The following is a 20,817-nucleotide window of genomic DNA, read 5'->3' as shown; positions in this document are numbered from 1 at the left end:
CCTCGGCTTGGACCCCAGTGATGGTTAACGTGGCTGTGGAGCCAGACTGGGAACCAGAGAATCGAGAAGGGATGCCCGAGGGTCTCTGGTTGCTGCTATAGATCACGGTGACAGGGGCACTGCCAGGGGTCTTCTGCTGGTACCAGCCATAGTAGCCGAAGCTACTCCCGGAGCAGATGATCACAGATCCTGCCACGTTCACCGATTTCGAGTCTGGCTGAGTCAGTGCTGCCTGGACCAGGGAACCTGGAGAGGGAGAGGAGAGAAAATGGAGCTCAGGGAGTACCTGGTACACACAGCCCTCACTGAGAAGCAGCAGAATGGGACCTCTGAGGCTGAGGCTCTTACAGCACCGAGGCACTGACAGCCCTGAACACTGAGCCCATGGCCAGAGACCCACAGCCTCACAAGGACACCTCCCAGAACTAGGGATGCTGAATACCACAAACCCTGGAGAAGGGATCGGGCCCTGACCACGTTGGTTGAGTAGACCCCAGCCTAGTCCCAGAGATGTCCCAAGGGTCATAGGGCATAAAAGGGAGGAATCTAACACCTATGGCCATGCAGAGGGGCCAGAAACCTGCCTCAGCCCCACAGCCCTGCTCAGCTCTAAGGCACAAAAGTAGAAAGTCTCCATTTCGAGCTGTGCTCTGTCCCTCACTTCCACATTGCTCTGTGTCACTATACCAGCACCAGCACTGCTGTCGTAGCTAGCACAGTAATAGACGGCCTCATCCTCGGCTTTGACTCCAGTGATGGTTAACGTGGCTGTGGAGCCAGATTTGGAACCAGAGAATCGTGAAGGGATGCCCGAGGGTCTCTGGTTGTTGTTGTAGATCACGGTGATAGGGCCAGTGCCAGGGGTCTTCTGCTGGAACCAGCCATAGTAGTTGTAGCTGCTCCCAGAGCAGGTGATCTGCACGGTTCCTCCCAGGTTCACCGACTTCGAGGCCGGCTGAGTCAGCGCTGCCTGGACCAGGGAACCTGGAGAGGGAGAGGAGAGAGGGGAGAAAATGGGGCTCAGTGAGTGCCCTGCACACACAGCTCTCACCATGCGGCAGGAGGACGACCATGTTCGAAGTGCCAAAAGATCTTGGTCCCACCCAGAGACCCACAGTCCCACACACAGACTACGGACAGAGTCCCAGGACCACTTCAAGGAGAGCTGGAAGCAGCAGCAAGAGAGACAGCAACTGGTGTAGGCGGTTTCACAATATAAATCCCTGCCTGTTTTAGGGATGGGAACAAGGCACACCACCCCCAAAGACACCTCCCATACCACAAGGGACATGGGGGAGGACGTTCACAGTCGGGAACATAGAGAGGGAATAAGAATCTGGCTACTGCAACAGCTCTGTACGGCCAACAGGAAGGAGAGAAAACCTTCCTAGGGCTTTGGATACTCCCACATCTTGTAACTCACTGTCACTGTACAGCACTCCAGCTGCTGTCGTAGCCACCACAGTAATAGACGGCCTCATCCTCGGCTTGGACCCCAGTGATGGTTAACGTGTTTGTGGAGCCAGATAAGGAACCAGAGAATCGTGAAGGGATGCCTGAGGGTCTCTTGTTGTTGTAGTAGATCACGGTGACAGGGGCACTGCCAGGGGTCTTCTGCTGGTACCAGCCATAGCTGCTGCTACTCCCAGAGCAGGTGATCTGCGCGGTGCCTCCCAGGTTCACCGACTTCGAGGCCGGCTGAGTCACCGCTGCCTGGACCAGGGAACCTGGAGAGGGAGAGGAGAGAGGGGAGAAAATGGGGCTCAGCGAGTGGCCTATATGCACAGACATCACCAACAGTAGTTGGACATCACTGCGCAGCAGCGGGACAGGACCAACGAACTTGGAGCACATTCTCAGTGCTCTCTGACACCCTGACACCATCATAGCTGCTGTCCCAGCTAGCACAGTAATAGACGGCCTCGTCCGTGGCTTGGACCCCAGTGATGGTTAACGTGTTCGTGGAGCCAGATGTGGCCTGAGGGTCTGTTGGTGCTGCTATTGATCACGGTGACAGGGGCACTGCCAGGGGTCTTCTGCTGGAACCAACCATAGCCATCACTACTCCCGGAGCAGGTGATCTGCACGGTGCCTCCTGGGTTCACTGACTTCGAGGCCAGCTGAGTCAGCGCTGCCTGGACCAGGGAACCTGGAGAGGGAGAGGAAAGAGGGGAGAAAATGGGGATCAGCGAGTGCCCCACACGCACAGCCCTCACTGACAGTAGTTGGACAAGACTCAAACCCGGAGGCTCTTACAACACCGAGGGACTGACAGCCCTGAACACTGACCAATGAGCAGAGCCCCACAGCCTTGCAAGGACACCTGCCAGACCCACAAATGCTGAATATCAGTGCTCAGACCTGCTCAGCCCTGAAGGAGAACGGCAAAAAGCCTCCATTTTAACCTGTGGGCTGTTTTTCACTTCCACATTGCTCTGTGTCCCTGTACCAGCATCAGTGCTGCTGTCCTCGCTCCCACAGTAATAGACGGCCTCGTCCTCATCTTGGACCCCAGTGATGGTTAACGTGGATGTGGAGCCAGATGTGGAAGCAGAGAATCGTGAAGGGATGCCTGAGGGTCTCTTGTTGTTAGATCACAGTAGATCACAGTGACAGGGGCACTGCCAGGAGTCTTCTGCTGATATCAGCCATAATCGTAGCCGCTGCTACCCCCAGAGCAGCTGATCTGCACGGTTCCTCCCAGGTTCACTGACTTTGAGGCCAGCTGAGTCAGTGCTGCCAGGGAACCTGTAGAGGGAGAGGAAAGGGGAAGAACACAGGGCTCAGCGAGTGCCCTGCACACAAAACTATTTTCATGTACTGGGAAAGGGATCAACATCACTGGTAGAGTCCACAGCTGCCCCCTTGAGGGAAGAGGGCAGAAAAACTTTGTCTATAGCACCAGTCTGTTGCTCACTTCCACATCTGCCTCTGTCACTGAACCACCACCATAACTGCTGTCCCTGCTCCCACAGTAATAGACGGCCTCGTCCTCGGCTTGGACCCCAGTGATGGTTAATGTGGCCGTGGAGCCAGATGCAGAACCAGAGAATCGAGAAGGGATGCCCGAGGGTCTCTGGTTGTTGCTATAGATCACGGTGACAGGGGCACTGCCAGGAGTCTTCTGCTGGTACCAGCCATACCAATAGTTGCCACTACTGTCAGTGCTAGCCCCGGAGCAGGTGATCTGCACGGTTCCTCCCAGATTCACCGACTTCGAGGCCGGCTGAGTAATCGCTGCCTGGACCAGGGAACCTGGAGAGGGAGAAGAGAGAGGGGAGAAAACAGGGCTCAGTGAGGGCCCCACACGCACAGCCCTCACCACGCAGCAGTGGGACAGGGCCCCTGAGCCTGGAGGCTGTGCTGACACTGTGCGAATGACAGCCCTGAACACAGCCCACGGCCAGAGCCATACAGCCTTGCAAGGACACTTGTCAGACCCACGGATGCTGAATATCAGTGCTCAGACCTGCTCAGCCCTGAAGGATAAGGGCAAAAAGCCTCCATTTTAACCTGTGGGCTGTCCTTCACTTCCACCTTGCTCTGTGTCCCTGTACCAGCATCAGTGCTGCTGTCCCAGTTACCACAGTAATAGACGGCCTCATCCTCTGCTTGGACCCCAGTGATGGTTAACGTGTTCGTGGAGCCAGACAAGGAACCAGAGAACCGTGAGGGGATGCCTGAGGGTCTGTTGGTGTTCCAATAAATCACGGTGACAGGGCCAGTGCCAGGGGTCCCACACTGCTCCAAAGATTCATCCGAGTGGCCAGAGCAGTCACCTTGACCATTGCAGACAAAGCTTTTGGAAATACATTGTCCACTACTGCATGTGAACTCTGCTGCACTACAAGTCACATTGCCACAATTCTCTTCATCTTCTCCACTGTCACAGTCTTTCTCGCCATCACATTTCCATGACACTGGGATACACTGGGTCGACTGAGGACCACAGCTGATTTCATTTACCCGGCATGTTCTCATATGACACAGCTCAGCACTCTTGTCAGACCCATCTTCACAGTCCGGATCCCCATCACACTGCCATCTGTTTGGCACACACTGACCACTGTTGCACACAAAGTCAGATTCAGCACACGTCTTCTTCACATATATTCTTCACACAAGCACTCTCATCACTGCCATCTGAGCAGTCTTCACATTTTACTCTAGCACCGTTGGCAGCAGTGCACAGTCAGGCGAGGGCGAGCAGCAGGCAGAGTGCCCTGCACCGTCACCTGTGTCACTTATACTACTCCTATTACCCATGCTGTTAGTGTCAGTGGCATCCTCCTTGTACCATTTCTGTCTTTGTCTCCCCCCTTTTCTTTTTGTCACTGGCCATTCACCACAAATGGATGAGACACATGATTACTAGTTAGGAAAGAGAGTGTAACGTCTGCTATACGGCTGCAGGCAGTGCCAGCTGCAACCTTAGGTTTGTGAAAGAGCCTGCCAGTGGTCATTTGGCAGTGTAATCTGCGTCTCTGCACTCCTGCCCTGCAATAGAGCTAAGTCGTCATTAGTAATAGTTATAACACCGATCTGGGGACGAATAGTCTTTTTTACATTGCAAGATAAACCTTTTATAAAAAGAATGCCAGAGTGAAACAGCACAGCCGCTGCTGCCGCTGCCTCCATGGTTATGTCAGACAGGCTGCAGGGTCCTGATGTCTGCCCCTCTGCTCTGTGCCAACTCGCCTCACGATGAGGATCAGCTACTGGTGTCCACTGACGCCTCTGGTCTCCCGTAGCAACTCGATCTCGGATGTTCCGCAATTACTTTAATTTTCCCACATTTTGCAGCTTCTGCGAGGTCTATTCTGTGTCTCTCAGAGCCGTCCGTGGCTCTGCAGCGTCTCTCAGGGCTCTCTCTGTCCAGCAGTAGTTCCCTCCGTAGTGTCTCAGGTCTCCCAGCGCCGCTCCAGTCTCTCGGCGCCACTCCGGTCTCTCGGCCTGTTCAGGTCTCAGCAAGTCCAGGTCTTGGCCTGTGCGGGCCTCATGTGTTGCAGGAAGCATGTCATGTCATGCTCCTGCCTTTTTCTTGTCACAGTCAAAACATTTAAGAGCAAAAATAGGATACACGAGATACACAATATACACCGGGCCCATATATTAGGCACCACCACTCAAAAGATGGATAAAACAGCACTTCTTTTCAGTCTGTCAAGCACTTCGTTCGTCTCTGCCCACTCCCCTTGCGTAGAGTACAGAACCACGGATCGGAACTCTGCACTCGCTTTGCAGCAACGCTGCGTCTCACTCACACAGCACCATCGCACACAGAGGCCTCCAGCACATCTCATTCATACCACAGGAATATAATTTAGAATGATAACCAACCAAATAAGTATTGTCTCTGACTGTGTTCTTCGTGAAGTGACTTGTAACACTTTGTTTCAAACCCTTACATTTACACAAATACTTTCAACACAAAATACATACATAAAAACACATACAATTATTAACACTCCAGTTAGTATCCCTCCAGCAGCCGAAAACATACCGTTTGTCTGCAGTTTCAGGAGATCCTTGCTCCTGCGGTGAGCAGCTGAGAGTGGAGTCCCCTCCGAGCAAAAACGCTCAGGGTGCACCTAGGGGCGTCCACGCTGCAGCTGATCCCGCAGCCGAGCAGAGTGCCTCCTGCCTGGCTCACCAAAATGACTCACGGAAAGCTGACCCCACCATCAGTAGGATTGTAAAGTAGGTATGTTTACTCAGTTCCGTGCAGCACGGGGTGGGTAGTCCCACCAAAGTCGTGTGCGCCTAACGTGGCAACTTGCTTTAGTAAAAAGTTACATATACATAAACATTCCTATACATATACATAACCTGTCCCTTTATGAACAGTCCTCCTTATTTTAGACCCCTTGGTTAAAGTCTGAACCATGAGGTTGTTTTTGATCTGGTTCTCGGGGTCCGAGAGGCTCCTGTTATCTGGTGGTATAAGTGCAGCACAGGCACAAATGTAGCACATATTCATTCTTAATCAATTGCTCTCTAATTTCTAATTCGAATGTTTCAGCTTGCTCTTTTCTGGATCCACGGGTATTCTACTATTAATGTTCAAAGCCTGACAGACCCCGTCCTCCGTGGATCAAAATACATGGGGTCCTAAGGGTTCTTTTGGTCATTCTATCATATAATACTGGATCATTTTCAATTTACTCTTTAATTTTCTGGGGCCCCTATTGTTCCAATTTCTAATCATTATTCATAATGGACTTTTTGGTCATATATCTGGTAATTTGCTCCCTTTCTGGTCCTTGGTCTTCGATTTTATCTGACCCATCCGGGAATTTTACTAGTGGCAATTCCCACAGCCCTTGGTTGCCCAGTGAGAGTGTCTTGCAGGGGGTTTAGGACCTATCACCCACCCACGTATTCCTCTTCTCACCAGTCCAGCCCCCCCGACAGGAGATTAGAACCAGTGAGAAAACAAAAAGACCTCCACGCTGACTTTAGAAGTCTCAGTTACACTCTCACACACAAAAACTGGCAACCGTACCTTTACCCAACCGGACGGTATCTTACGAATCAGTCGTCTTCGTCCAGAATCCAATCGGACGGTATCCACCAGGGTCTCTGCTGTCTTCGTCTGGGATCGAACCAGACGGTATCCAAACGACTGTCGTCTTCATCCGGTTTGATCCTGGACACCAGAATCCAACCGAAAGGTATCCAAACGACTCTGTCGTCTTCGTCCGGATCTTCGCGTGCAGAATTACGGGCAAAAAACAGCTGGCAAGGGAGCTCAAAAAAAAAATCAAATTCTTTGCTTACCTTTATTCAGGTTCAGGATGGCATTAGTCCCGATCTGACTCAAACAGGAGCCACCAAATGGTGGGGCGCCTCTCCTAGATTAAATCAGAATTCAGGAACTATAGCCATCCCGGACGAGCCCCCAAATTGTTATAAATGGCTCAGGATTCAAATTAGGATTAAATAAAAAAATAGGATTTATTAAAAGAATATAAAGGAATAGAGGTAAGCAAACAGCGCTGGGTGCACCGTGAGTCTCCGCTCCACCAGGACGCACACCAGTTACATCAAGCAGCTAATTTTTATGCTCCTAGACTAATACATATTCATTACTACTTCTAAAAAAAAAAGGTTATTATAATTAGTTTCCGGGGTCCAGTCCCTCCTACTGGAGCATGCGCATCAGTCTCCTCTGGGGGTCTCTAGGGGTCTTTCATGCTGAAGGCTCGTAGTCTTCCTCTCACCTCTGTACTCACTTGGCACAATTCCAAGTTTATAGAACACTTTCTGCAGGTCTTGTCTCCCAACTGTCCTTCAGCTTCTTTTTCCTTCCTCTTAATCTCTTGGCCCCCTGGCCAGATACCAAAGATCCACATAGTATCCCATAACAGTCACTAGTTGTTATCAGTTGTTCTGAAACTCCCAGACATCAAACACAAACAGCTTTCTTATTTGACGCTTCACGAGTAATTAAAACATTCTTCCCCAGCCATTCACAGACACATCTATAGCAGTGTTAAGTTGATCTCGAAGAAGACAGGAAAAAAGGCTGTAACTGTTAGAAATAGAAGTCCGGAATAACAAAAGCAAACAGGTTCATGAATTTAAGGAGTATTTTCTGAAGACTTGATAAATTGACTAGAATGAGGGGGAGACTGGGACACACTGCATCTGTGGTTCAAGAATTAAATTGCCAGTGCAGGGCCCAGAGGCAGACAGGATTCAAACAGAATTGTTCTTTATGGACATGAATTTATGGACACGAATTTGAATTGTTAAAACATTCCTCACATTCCTCATATCCAACCTAAAACACCCCTGGCGCAACTTTAGCCCATTCCCTCTCATCCTGTCACCAGGCACGTGGGAGAATAGATCAACTCCCACCTCACTACAGCCTCCTTTAATGTACTTAGAAAGAGAGATAAGGTCGCCCCTGAGCCTCCTCTTCTCCAGGCTGAACAAGCCCAGCTCCTTCAGCCGCTCCTCGTAGGACTTGTTCTCCAGGCCCCTCACCAGCTTCATCGCCCTTCTCTGGACCCGCTCAAGCACCTCGATGTCCTTCTTGTAGCGAGGGGCCCAAAACTGAACACAGTACTTGAGGTGCGGCCTCACCAGAGCCGAGTACAGGGGGACGATCACCTCCCTGGCCCTGCTGGTCACACTGTTTCTGATACAAGCCAGGATGCCGTTGGCCTTCTTGGCCACCTGAGCACACTGCTGGCTCATATTCAGCCGACTGTCCACCATCACTCCCAGGTCCTTCTCTGCCTGGCAGCTCTCCAACCACTCATCTCCCAGCCTGTAGCTCTGCTTGGGGTTATTGCGCCCCAGCTGCAGGACCCGGCACTTGGCCTTGTTGAACTTCATGCAGTTGACCTCAGCCCATCGGTGCAGCCTATCCAGATCCTCCTGCAGAGCCTTCCTACCCTCAAGCAGATTGATACATGAACCTAGCTTGGTGTCCTCTGCAAACTTACTGAGGGTGCACTCAATGCCCTCGTCCAGATCATTGATGAAGATATTAAAGAGGACCGGCCCCAGCACCGAGCCCTGGGGGACGTCATTAGTAACTGGTCTCCAACTGGACTTGACTCCATTTATCACGACTCTTTGGGCCCGGCTGTCCAGCCATTTTCTAACCCAACGAAGCGTGCGCCAGTCCAAGTCAAGAGCAGCCAGTTTCTTGAGGAGAATGCTGTGGGAGACGGTGTCAAATGCCTTGCTGAAGTCAAGGTTGACCACATACACAGCCTTTCCCTCATCCACGAAGTGAGTCACTTTGTTGTAGAAGGAGATCAGGTTCATCAAGCAGGACCTGCCTTTCATAATAAACCCATGCTGACTGGGCCTGATCACCTGGTTGCACTGTAAGTGCCGCGTGATGACTCTCAAGATAATCTGCTCCATGAGCTTCCTTGGCACTGAGGTCAAACTGATAGGCCAATAGTTCCCCTGGTCAGTCCTCCAGCCCTTCTTGTAGATGGGCGTCAGGTTTGCTCGCCGCCAGTCAACTGGGACCTCCCCCGATAGCCAGGACTGCTGATAAATGATGGATAAGGGCTTGGCCAGCACCTCTGCCAGTTCTCTCAGTACCCTCGGGCGGATCCCATCTGGCCCCATCGCCTTGCGTACATCCAAGTGCCATAGCAGGTCGCCAAACATTTCCTCATGGATAGCAAGGGCCACATTCTGCTCCCCATCCCCTTCCACCTGTTCAGGGTACTGGGTATACAGAGAGCAACTGTTTTTGCCGCTAAAGACTGAGGCGAAGAAGGCATTAAGCACCTCCGCCTTTTCCTCATCTCTTGTAACTAAGTTTCCCCCCACATCCAGGAAAGGATGGAGATTCTCCTTAGTCCATTTTGCGTTGATGTATTTGTAAAAAGATTTTTCGTTGTCTTTAACGGCAGTAGCCAGATTGAGCTCCAGATGAGCTTTGGCCTTCCTAATTTTGTCCCTGCACAGCCTCGCTACATCCTTATAGTCCTCCCTAGTGACCTGCCCACTTTTCCAAAGATTATAAACCCTCTTTTTTCTCCTAAGCTCAAGCCACAATTCTCTGTTCAGCCAGGCTGGTCTTCTTCCCCGCTGGCTGGACTTTGGGCACTTGGGAACAGACCGATCCTGCGCCATTAAGATTTCCCTCTTGAAGAGCGCCCAGCCTTCCTGGACTTCTCTGCCCTTCAGAACTGCCTCCCAAAGGACTTGACCAACTAGTGTACTGAACAGTTCAAAGTTGGCCCTCCGGAAGTCCAATACAGTGGTTTTACTGGTCCCCTTACTGGCTTCTCCGACAATGGAGAACTCTACCATTTCATGGTCACTCTGCCCAAGACAGTTTCCAACCACCACATCTCCCACCAGTCCTTCTCTGTTTGTGAACAGAAGGTCTAGCGGGGCACCTCCTCTGGTAGGCTTACTAACCAGCTGCGTCAGGAAGCTATCTTCCCCGCTCTCCAGAAACCTCCTAGACTGCTTTCTCTGGGCTGTGTTGTGCTTCCAGGATATGTCAGGGAAGTTGAAGTCCCCCACAAGAACAAGTATTGATGATTTCACAACTTTTGTCAGCTGCCTGTAGAACTCCTCATCAGTCTCCTCATCCTGGTTCGGCAGTCTATAACAGACCCCCACCAGAATGCTTCCCTTGTTGGCCTTCCTGCTGATCCTAACCCATAGGGACTCAACCTTATCATTCCCAGCCTCAAGTTCCACAACACCAAAACTCTCTCTGATATAGAGAGCCACACCACCACCCCTTCTGTGCTGTCTGTCCCTTCTGAAGAGCCTACAGCCAGACATTGCAGCACTCCAGTCATGAGAGTGGTCCCACCACGTTTCCATGATGGCAACCAAGTCGTAGCCTGCCTGCCGCGCGATGGCTTCCAGCTCCTCCTGTTTGTTACCCATGCTGCGTGCATTAGTGTAGATGCACTTCAGTTGGGCCATTGCCTTCTCTCCCGGCCTTGCCGTTGTTCCCCCTGGCACAGCTCTAACAAGCCTTGTTTCAGTCCCATACCCTTCTTACCTAGTTTAAAGCCCTCTCAATGAGCCCTGCCAGCTCCTGGCCCAGGATCTGTTTTCCCCTTAGAGATAGGGACCAGTCTGTAGCCACCAGGCCAGGTGCGGAGTAAAGCGCACCATGGTCAAAAAAAAAATTAAAATAAAAAAATTCTGTGTTGGCACCAGCCTCTAAGCCACGTGTTTATCAGGTGGCCTTTCCGTGTCCTCTCTGTACCCCTCCCTGCCATCGTAGGGATGGACAAAAACACCACCTGTACTCCCGCTCCAACTAGCCCTGCTGAGCTGAGAGGAAGGGGGAGACTAAACCAACCTCTTGGACATGCAGGATCTCTCTGCCCAGTCAGCATCACCTTGTCATAACCACTGCTGCTGTCGTAGCTCCCACAGTAATAGACGGCCTCGTCCTCGGCTTGGACCCCAGTGATGGTTAATGTGGACACGGAGCCAGATGTGGAAGCAGAGAATTGAGAAGGGATGCCCGAGGGTCTCTGGTTGTTGCTATAGATCACGGTGACAGGGACATTTCCAGGGGTCTTCTGCTGGAACCAGGCATAATAGTAACTGCCATAGAAGCTACCACCCCCAGAGCAGGTGATCTCCACAGTTCCTGCCATGTTCACCGATTTTGAGTCTGGCTGAGTCAGCGCTGTCTGGACCAGGGAACCTGGAGAGGGAGAGGAAAGGGGAAGAGCACAGGGCTCAGTGAGTGCACTGCACACAAAACCATCTTCATGTACTAAGAAAGGGATCAACATCACTGGAAGAGGAGAGTCCACAGCTGCTCTCTTGAGGGAGGAGGGCAGAAAAACTTTGCCTTTACCTCCAGGCCCTCCCTCACTTCCACATCTCCCTGAGTCACTAAACCAAACACCACTGCTGTCACTGCTCCCACAGTAATAGTCGTCCTCGGCTTGGACCCCAGTGATGGTTAACGTGTTCATGGAGCCAGATGTGGAACCAGAGAATCGTGAAGGGATGGATGTCTGAGGGTCTCTTTGTGCTATCATAGATCAAGGTGACAGGGGCACTTCCAGGGTTTTTCTGCTGGTACCAGCCATACCAGCTGCTACTCCCAGAGCAGGTGATCTGCACGGTTCCTCCCAGGTTTGCCAATTTGAGGCCAGCTGAGTCACTGCTGCCTGGACCAGGGAACCTGGTGAGGGAGAGGAAAGGGGGCAGAAAACGGGGCTCAGCGAGTGGTCCACATTCACAGACTTCAATGCATAACAGTGGGACAGGGCCAAGGGACTTCCTGCACATCCTCATTGCTCTCTGACACCCCGACACCATCATAGCTGCTGTCCCAGCTAGCACAGTAATAGACGGCCTCATCCTTGGCTTGGACCCCAGTGATGGTTAACGTGTTTGTGGAGCCAGATGTGGAAGCAGAGAATCTTGAAGGGATGCCCGAGGGTCTCTTGTCGTTGAGATAGATCACGGTGACAGGGCCAGTGCCAGGGGTCTTCTGCTGGAACCAGGCATAGTCACTGCTACTCCCGGAGCAGGTGATCTGCACGGTGTCTCCGGGATTCACCGACTGAGGCCGGCTGAGTCACTGCAGCCTGGACCAGGGAACCTGGAGAGGGAGAGGAGAGAGGGGAGAAAATGGGGCTCAGCAAGTGCCCCACACGCACAGCCCTCACCCCACATTAGCAGGACAAACACAAACCTGGAGGCTCTTACGACGCCGAGGCAGTGACAGCCCTGAACACTGAGCCAATGGCCAGAGCTCCACAGCCTTGCAAGGACACCTGCCAGAAAAAGGAATGCTGAATACCACAAACAGTGGAGAAGGGATTGGGCCTGAACCATGTTGGGCCTGAGGGGATAGGGCCTGAAGGGATTGGGCCTGAAGGGATTGGGCCTGAAGGGATTGGGCCTGAACCAGCTGCAGACACCTCCCCAGGGCACTGGGGCATGAAAGGGAGGAAACTCAGAGCTGTGGTCATGCCGAGAAACCAGAAACCTGCCTCAGCCCCACAGGGCTGCTGAACACTGGGGGACAAGTGAAGAAAGCCTCCATTTCTAGATGTGGTCAGTCTCTCACTTACACATTGCTTTGTGTCACTATACCAGCACTAGCACTGCTGTCGTGGCTCCCACAGTAATAGACAGCCTCATCCTCGGCTTGGACCTGACCCCAGTGATGGTTAATGTGGCTGTGGAGCCAGAAGCAGAACCAGAGAATCGTGAAGGGATGCCTGAGGGTCTCTCGTTGTTCTGGTAGATTACGGTGACAGGGGCACTGCCAGGGGTCTTCTGCTGGTACCAGCCATACTGAAAGCTACCCCCAGAGCCACACATCTCTGCAGCTTGTCCCATGCACACAGGCATCACCGGTGCCTGAACCAGACCACTGGGCAACCAAAGGGCTGAGGCAGGAGCTCTCCCTGTCTGCCCAGGGCATGCCCGGGTCTCCCCAGGTGCCCAACGCGCACGCACCCAGCCACGTGCACTGCAGGCAGCTGTGCAGCTGCAGGGCCCTGGGCAACACTCAGCCTGGGCGAGCTGAAATACAGCAAAGCCCGGGGACATGGTGGACAAGGGGAAGGGGAACAGGAAAGAAGGGAGACCCCCACACCCAGTGACATGGCCTTGCTGAGCTGAGAGGAAGGGGGAGACTAAACCAACCTGTTTGACATGCAGGATCTCTCTGCCCAGTCAGCATCACCTTGTCATAACCACTGCTGCTGTCGTAGCTCCCACAGTAATAGACGGCCTTGTCCTTGGCTTGGACCCCAGTGATGGTTAACGTGTTCGTGGAGCCAGAATAGGAACCAGAGAATCGAGAAGGGATGCCCGAGGGTCTCTGGTTGTTGCTATAGATCACGGTGACAGGGACATTTCCAGGGGTCTTCTGCTGGAACCAGGCATAATAGTAACTGCCATAGAAGCTACCACCCCCAGAGCAGGTGATCTCCACAGTTCCTGCCATGTTCACCGATTTTGAGTCTGGCTGAGTCAGCGCTGCCTGGATCAGGGAACCTGGAGAGGGAGAGGAGAGAGGGGAGAAAACGGGGCTCAGCGAGTGCCCTGCACACAAAACCATCTTCATGTACTAAGAAAGCGATCAACATCACTGGAAGAGGAGAGTCCACAGCTGCTCCCTTGAGGGAGGAGGGCAGAAAACCTTTGCCTTTACCTCCAGGCTCTCCCTCACTTCCACATCTCCCTGTGTCACTAAACCAACACCACTGCTGTCACTGCTCCCACAGTAATAGACGGCCTCGTCCTCGGCTTGGACCCCAGTGATGGTTAACGTGTTCGTGGAGCCAGATGTGGAAGCAGAGAATCGTGAAGGGATGTCTGAGGGTCTCTTGTTGTTGTTGTAGATCACGGTGACAGGGGCACTGCCAGGGGTCTTCTGCTGGTACCAGCCATATTCGTTGTAGCTACCCCCGGAGCAGGTGATCTGCAGTACAAGGAAGACAGGCGTCTCCTGGAAAGAGTCCAGCGGAGGGCCACAAAGAAGATATGGGGCCTGGAGCATCTTCCCTATGAAGAAACGCTGAGAGACCTGGGTCTGTTCAGCCTGGAGAAAAGAAGACTGAGAGGGGATCTCCTCAGTGTATATAAATGTCTGAGGGGTGGGGGACAGAAGGATGTAGCCAACCTCTTCTCAGAGGTTTATGGGGGTGGGACAAGGGGCAATGGCTGCAAGTTAGAGTATGGGAAGTTCCGCACTTACATGAGAAAGAACTTCTTCACAGTGAGGGTGACGGAGCATTGGAACAGGCTGCCTAGGGAGGTTGTGGAGGCTCCTTCTCTGGAGATATTCAAGGCCTGTCTGGACGTCTACCTGGGAAGCCTGCTCTGAGAAAACTGCTTTGGCAGGGGGGTTGTACCCAATGATCGAGCTTTCGAGGACCCTTCGAACCCCTACAGTTCTGTGATTCTGTGATTCTGTGATTCTGTGATGGCTAACGTGCTCACGGAGCCAGATTTGGAACCAGAGAATCGTGAAGGGATGCCCGAGGGTCTCTGGCTGCTGTTGTAGATCACGGTGACAGGGCCAGTGCCAGGGGTCTTCTGCTGGTACCAGCCATAGTTGTTGCTGCTCCCAGAGCAGGTGATCTGCACGGTGTCTCCCGGGTTCACTGACTTCGAGGCCGGCTGAGTAATCGCTGCCTGGACCAGGGAACCTGGAGAGGGAAAGGAGAGAGGGGAGAAAACGGGGATCAGCGAGTGCCCCACACGAACAGCTTTCACCCCACATTAGTGAGACAAACCCAAACCTGGAGGCTCTTACGACGCCGAGGCAGTGACAGCCCTGAACACTGAGCCAATGGCTAGAGCCCCACAGCCTTGCTAGGACACCTGCCAGAAAAAGGAATGCTGAATACCACAAACAGTGGAGAAGGGATTGGGCCTGAACCATGTTGGGCCTGAGGGGATTGGGCCTGAGGGGATTGGGCCTGAACCAGCTGCAGACACCTCCCCAGGGCACTGGGGCATGAAAGGGAGGAAACTCAGAGCTGGGGTCATGCCGAGGGACCAGGAACCTGCCTCGGCCCCACAGGGCTGCTGAACAATGGGGGACAAGTGAAGAAATCCTCCGTTTCTAGATGTGGTCAGTCTCTCACTTATACATTGCTCTGTGTCACTATACCAGCACCAGCACTGCTGTCGTGGCTCCCACAGTAATAGACGGCCTCGTCCTCGGCTTGGACCGCAGTGATGGTTAATGTGGCTGTGGAGCCAGACTGGGAACCAGAGAATCAAGAAGGGATGCCCGAGGGTCTCTGGTTGTTGCTATAGATCACGGTGACAGGACCAGTGCCAGGGGTCTTCTGCTGGAACCAGCCATAGTAGCCATAGCTACTCCCGGAGCAGGTGATCTCCACAGATCCTGCCACGTTCACTGATTTTGAGTCTGGCTGAGTCAGTGCTGCCTGGACCAGGGAACCTGGAGAGGGAGAGGAGAGAGGGGAGAAGACGGAGCTCAGGGAGTACCCCGTACACACAGCCCTCACTTAGAAGCAGCAGAACGGGGCCTCTGAGGCTGAGGCTCTTACAGCACTGAGGCACTGACAGCCCTGAACACTGAGCCCATGGCCAGAGACCCACAGCCTCACAAGGACACCTCCCAGAACTAGGGATGCTGAATACCACAAACCCTGGAGAAGTGATCAGGCCCTGACCACGTTGGTTGAGTAGACCCCAGCCCAGCCCCAGAGATGTCCCCAGGGCACTGGGGCATAAAAGGAGGAATCTCACAGCTATGGCCATGCAGAGGGGCCAGGAACCTGCCTCAGCCCCACAGCCCTGTGCAGCTCTAAGGCACAAAAGTAAAAAGTCTCCATTTCGAGCTGCGGTCTGTCCCTCAATTCCACATTGCTCTGTGTCACTATACCAGCATCAGCACTGCTGTCTAAGCCACCACAGTAATAGATGGCCTCATCCTCGGCTTTGACCCCAGTGATGGTTAATGTGGCTATGGAGCCAGATGTGGAACCAGAGAATCGTGAAGGGATGCCCGAGGGTCTCTTGTCGTTGCCATAGATCACGGTGACAGGGCCAGTGCCAGGGGTCTTCTGCTGGTACCAGCCATACCAATATTTGCCATCACTGGAAGCGCCGTCCCCAGAGCAGGTGATCTGCACGGTTCCTCCCAGGTTCACCGACTTCGAGGCCGGCTGAGTAATCGCTGCCTGGACCAGGGAACCTGGAGAAGAAGAGGAGAGATGGGGGAAAATGGGGCTCAGTGAGTGCCCCACATCCACAGACCTCCCGATGCACAGGGAAAGGGAACACCACCACTGGAAGAGAAGAGACCTGAGCTGCAGCCATGATGGAGAAGCGCAGAAAACCTTCATCTTTAGCTCATGTCTCTCCCTCACTCTGAAAACTTTCTGCCACTCTAAATCAGCACTAGCACTGCTGTCATCGCAGCTCCCACAGTAATAGACAGCCTTATGCTCAGCTTGGACCCCGTGATGGTTAACATGTTTGTTAACCATTTGTTAACATGTTTGTTGCCAGTGCCAAGGGTCTTCTGCTGGAACCAGGCAAAGTAGTTGTTGCTGCTCTCAGAGCAGGTGATCTGCACGGTTCCTCCCAGGTTCACCGACTTCGAGGCCGGCTGAGTCAGTGCTGCCTGGACCAGGGAACCTGGAGAGGGAGAGGAGAGAGGGGAGAAAATGGGGCTCGGCTCACAACTCACAGCTGTGGTCAGGCAAAGGAACCAGGAACCTGCCTCAGCCACATAGCCCTGATCATCTCTGGGGAACAAGAGCAGGAAGCCTCCATTTCTAGCTGTGCTCTGTCCCTCATGTCCCCATTGTTCTGTGTGACTATACCAGCACTAGCACTGCTGTCCTCGCTCCCACAGTAATAGACGGCCTCGTCCTCGGCTTGGACCCCAGTGATGGTTAATGTGGCCGTGGAGCCAGATGCAGAACCAGAGAATCGAGAAGGGATGCCCGAGGGTCTCTTAGTGTCCTCATAGATCACGGTTACAGGGGCAGTGCCAGGGATCTTCTGCTGGTACCAGCCATAATAGTAGCTGCTGCTACCCCCGGAGCAGGTGATCTGCACGGTTCCTCCCAGGTTCACCGACTACGAGGCCGACTGAGTCACTGCTGCCTGGACCAGGGAACCTGGAGAGGGAGAGGAGAGAGGGGAGAAAACGGGGTCAGCGAGTGCCCCACACGCACAGCCCTCACCACACAGCAGTGGGACAGGGCCCCTGAGCCTGGAGGCTGTGCTGACACTGTGCGAATGACAGCCCTGAACACAGCCCACGGCCAGAGCCATACAGCCTTGCAAGGACACCTGCCATAACCAGGGATGCTGAATATCAGTGCTCAGACCTGCTCAGCCCTGAAGGACAAGGGCAAAAAGCCTCCATTTTTACCTGTGGGCTGTTCTTCACTTCCACATTGCTCTGTGTCCCTGTACCAGCATCAGTGCTGCTGTCCCAGTTACCACAGTAATAGACAGCCTCGTCATCGGCTTGGACCCCAGTGATGGTTAACGTGTTCGTGGAGCCAGACAAGGAACCAGAGAATCGTGAAGGGATGCCCGAGGGTCTCTTGGTGTTCTCATAGATCACAGTGACAGGGGCACTGCCAGGGGTCTTCTGCTGATACCAGCCATAGTAGCCGCTACCCCCGGAGCAGGTGATCTGCACGGTGCCTCCCAGGTTCACTGACTTTGAGGCCGGCTGAGTCAGCGCTGCCTGGACCAGGGAACCTGGAGAGGGAGAGGAGAGAGGGGAGAAAACGGGGCTCAGTGAGTGCCCTGCACACAAAACCATCTTCATGTACTAAGAAAGGGATCAACATCTCTGGAAGAGGAGAGTCCACAGCTGCTCCCTTGAGGGAGGAGGGTAGAAAAACTTTGCCTTTACCTCCAGGCTCCCCCTCACTTCCACATCTCCCTGCGTCACTAAAGCAACACCACTGCTGTCACTGCTCCCACAGTAATAGACGGCCTTGTCCTCGGCTTGGACCCCAGTGATGGTTAACGTGGCTGTGGAGCCAGATGTGGAACCAGAGAATCGTGAAGGGATGTCTGAGGGTCTCTGGTTGTTGTTGTAGATCACGGTGACAGGGGCACTGCCAGGGGTCTTCTGCTGGTACCACCCATAAGCGTAGCCACTGCTACCCCCGGAGCAGGTGATCTGCACGGTTCCTCCCGGGTTCACCGACTTCGCGGCCGGCTGAGTAATCGCTGCCTGGACCAGGGAACCTGGAGAGGGAGAGGAGAGAGGGGAAAAAAAGGGCTCAGCGAGTGCCCCACACGCACAACCCTCAACCCACAGTAGTGGGACAACACGGAAACCTAGAGATTCCTAAAACACCGAGGGACTGACAGCCCTGAACACTGACCCATGAGCAGAGCCCCACAGCCTTGCAAGTACACCAGCCAGAACCACGAATGCTGAATATCACTGCTCAGACCTGTTCACTCAGCCCTGAAGGAGAAGGGCAAAAAGCCTCCATTTTAACCTGTGGGCTGTCCTTTATTTCCACATTGCTCTGTGTCCCTGTACCAGCACTAGCACTGCTGTCCTCGCTCCCACAGTAATAGACGGCCTCGTCCTCAGCTTGGACCCCAGTGATGGTTAACGTGCCCACGGAGCCAGATTTGGAACCAGAGAATCGAGAAGGGATGCCCGAGGGTCTCTGGTTGTTGTTGTAGATCACGGTGACAGGGGCACTGCCAGGGGTCTTCTGCTGGTACCAGCCATAACCCCCGGAGCAGGTGATCTGCACGGAGCCTCCTGGGTTCACCGACTTCGAGGCCGGCTGAGTCACTGCTGCCTGGACCAGGGAACCTGGAGAGGGAGAGGAGAGAGGGGAGAAAACGGGGTCAGTGAGTGCCCCACACGCACAGCCCTCAGCGCGCAGCAGCAGGACGAGGCCAGGGCCCCATTGCCCAAAGGGCCCGGGCAGGCGCAGCGAGTGTGTCCAGGGCACCTGAGGTGTGGGCGAGCACCGCGAGGAGGAGAGGGGCCCAGGCCATGGCGAGATCCCACCAGCTGCGCGTCCCCACGCCGACGGGGCTGTGCCGCGGACCCCGACTCCCTCTTAAACCCCCTCCCCGGCCGCAGCACGGCCCCTCCACACAGCCCCGGCCCCACGGTCTCTGGCAGCCCCTGCCCCAGCGCTCCCCCTGCCCTGGGGGAGCTGGATGTGGTACTTAGGGACGTGGTTCAGTGGGTGACATTGGTGGTATGGGGACGTTGGTTGCTGCTGAGGTGCTCTCCAACCACAACCACTCGCTGATTCTCTGCACATCTGCCCTCGGTGAGCCCCAGCCGAGCCTCCCAGCAGGGCTGAGGGCTGGCAGCAGTGCTTTGCCCCCTGCCTGGCCGCAGGAGCTGCCTTCTCCTCCACGGGGCTCCCCGTGGGGCTCTGCATTAAGCCAGGCCCTGGCCCCGCACTGCAGCAGTGCCTCCTGCCCACCACAGGACTCGCACAGCACCGTGAGGGACCCCGGGGCCCTTGTCCCCTGGCGGCAGCTGCAGGAGACCGAGGAGGAGAAACACAAGGGTTAGAGATCAGCCAAAGACCCCTCACCGACACCGTGCAGGCTCACGCGATCCAAGACACAAACCCACCCGTCTGCACCCAAGCTCCCGGTGCCTCCCTCTGTCTGTGTGCACACCTGGGGATGCCTGCACCATTCGCCAGCTAAGAGCAACTGCAGAGCAAAGAACTGGGATCTCGTGCCCGACAGGAACTGCGTGGGCATCAGGACCTTCAGGGCTACTCAGCAGTAAGGAAACACGCACACGTCCCCCGTGCCTGTGACTCCCAAGCCAGCTGAGGGACTGCAGCGGCCTCACAGCAATCAAGACCAGATGATGACGAGTTCACCTGAACTCAGTACCATGCATTGTCCACAAACTGGTCCAGCCAGAGGCAACCCCGCTGTCACCAGCTCACAGCGAGGGCACTGACTTCGAGGCCGGGTGAGTAATCGCTGCCTGGACCAGGGAACCTGGAGAGAGAGAGGAGTCTGTGTCACTATACCAGCTCTAGCACTGCTGTCGTGCCTTCCAGAGCCATAGACGGCCTCATCCTCAGCTTGGACCCCAGTGATGGTTAACGTGCCCGTGGAGCCAGATGTGGAACCAGAGAATCTTGAAGGGATGCCCGAGGGTCTCTTGTCGTTGCTATAGATCACGGTGACAGGGCCAGTGCCAGGGGTCTTCTGCTGGTACCAGCCATAACCGTAGCTGCTGCTACCCCCGGAGCAGGTGATCTGCACGGTTCCTCCCAGGTTCACCGACTTCGAGGACGGCTGGGTCACTGCTGCCTGGACCAGGGAACCTGGAGAGGGAGAGGAGACAGGGGAGAAAACAGGGCTCAGCTCCCAACTCACAGCTGTGGTCTGGCAAAGGGACCAGGAACCTGCCTCAGCCACATAGCCCTGATCATCTCTGGGGGACAAGAGCAGGAAGCCTCCATTTCTAGCTGTGCTCTGTCCCTCATGTCCCCATTGCTCTGTGTGACTATACCAGCACCAGCACTGCTGTCCCCGCTCCCACAGTAATAGACGGCCTCGTCCTCGGCTTGGACCCCAGTGATGGTTAACGTGTTCGTGGTGCCAGATGTGGAAGCAGAGAATCGAGAAGGGATGCCCGAGGGTCTGTTGCTATTGGCATAGATCACGGTGACAGGGCCAGTGCCAGGGATCTTCTGCTGGTACCAGGCATAATAGTAACTGCCATAGAAGCTACCACCCCCAGAGCAGGTGATCTCCACAGTTCCTGCCATGTTCACCGATTTTGAGTCTGGCTGAGTCAGCGGTGCCAGGACCAGGGAACCTGGAGAGGGAGAGGACAGAGGGGAGAAAATGGGG

General features: G+C 54.2%; 1 gene segment (V, D, J or C); it reads right to left on the bottom strand.

The window, feature by feature from the left end:
* Positions 1 to 538: 538 nt before the first annotated feature.
* Positions 539 to 19,002, bottom strand: LOC137841399 (Ig lambda chain V-1 region-like). The segment is given in 2 exon segments: positions 539 to 984; positions 18,927 to 19,002. Coding segments are annotated over 2 exon segments (477 nt in total).
* Between the last annotated feature and the right edge of the window lie 1,815 nt (positions 19,003 to 20,817).

The sequence above is a fragment of the Anas acuta genome, chromosome 17 (assembly GCF_963932015.1).
Source record: "Anas acuta chromosome 17, bAnaAcu1.1, whole genome shotgun sequence".
NCBI lineage: Eukaryota > Metazoa > Chordata > Aves > Anseriformes > Anatidae > Anas > Anas acuta.
The sequence above is the reverse complement of the archived record's forward strand: the minus strand, read 5'-3'. Positions and strand labels throughout refer to the sequence as shown.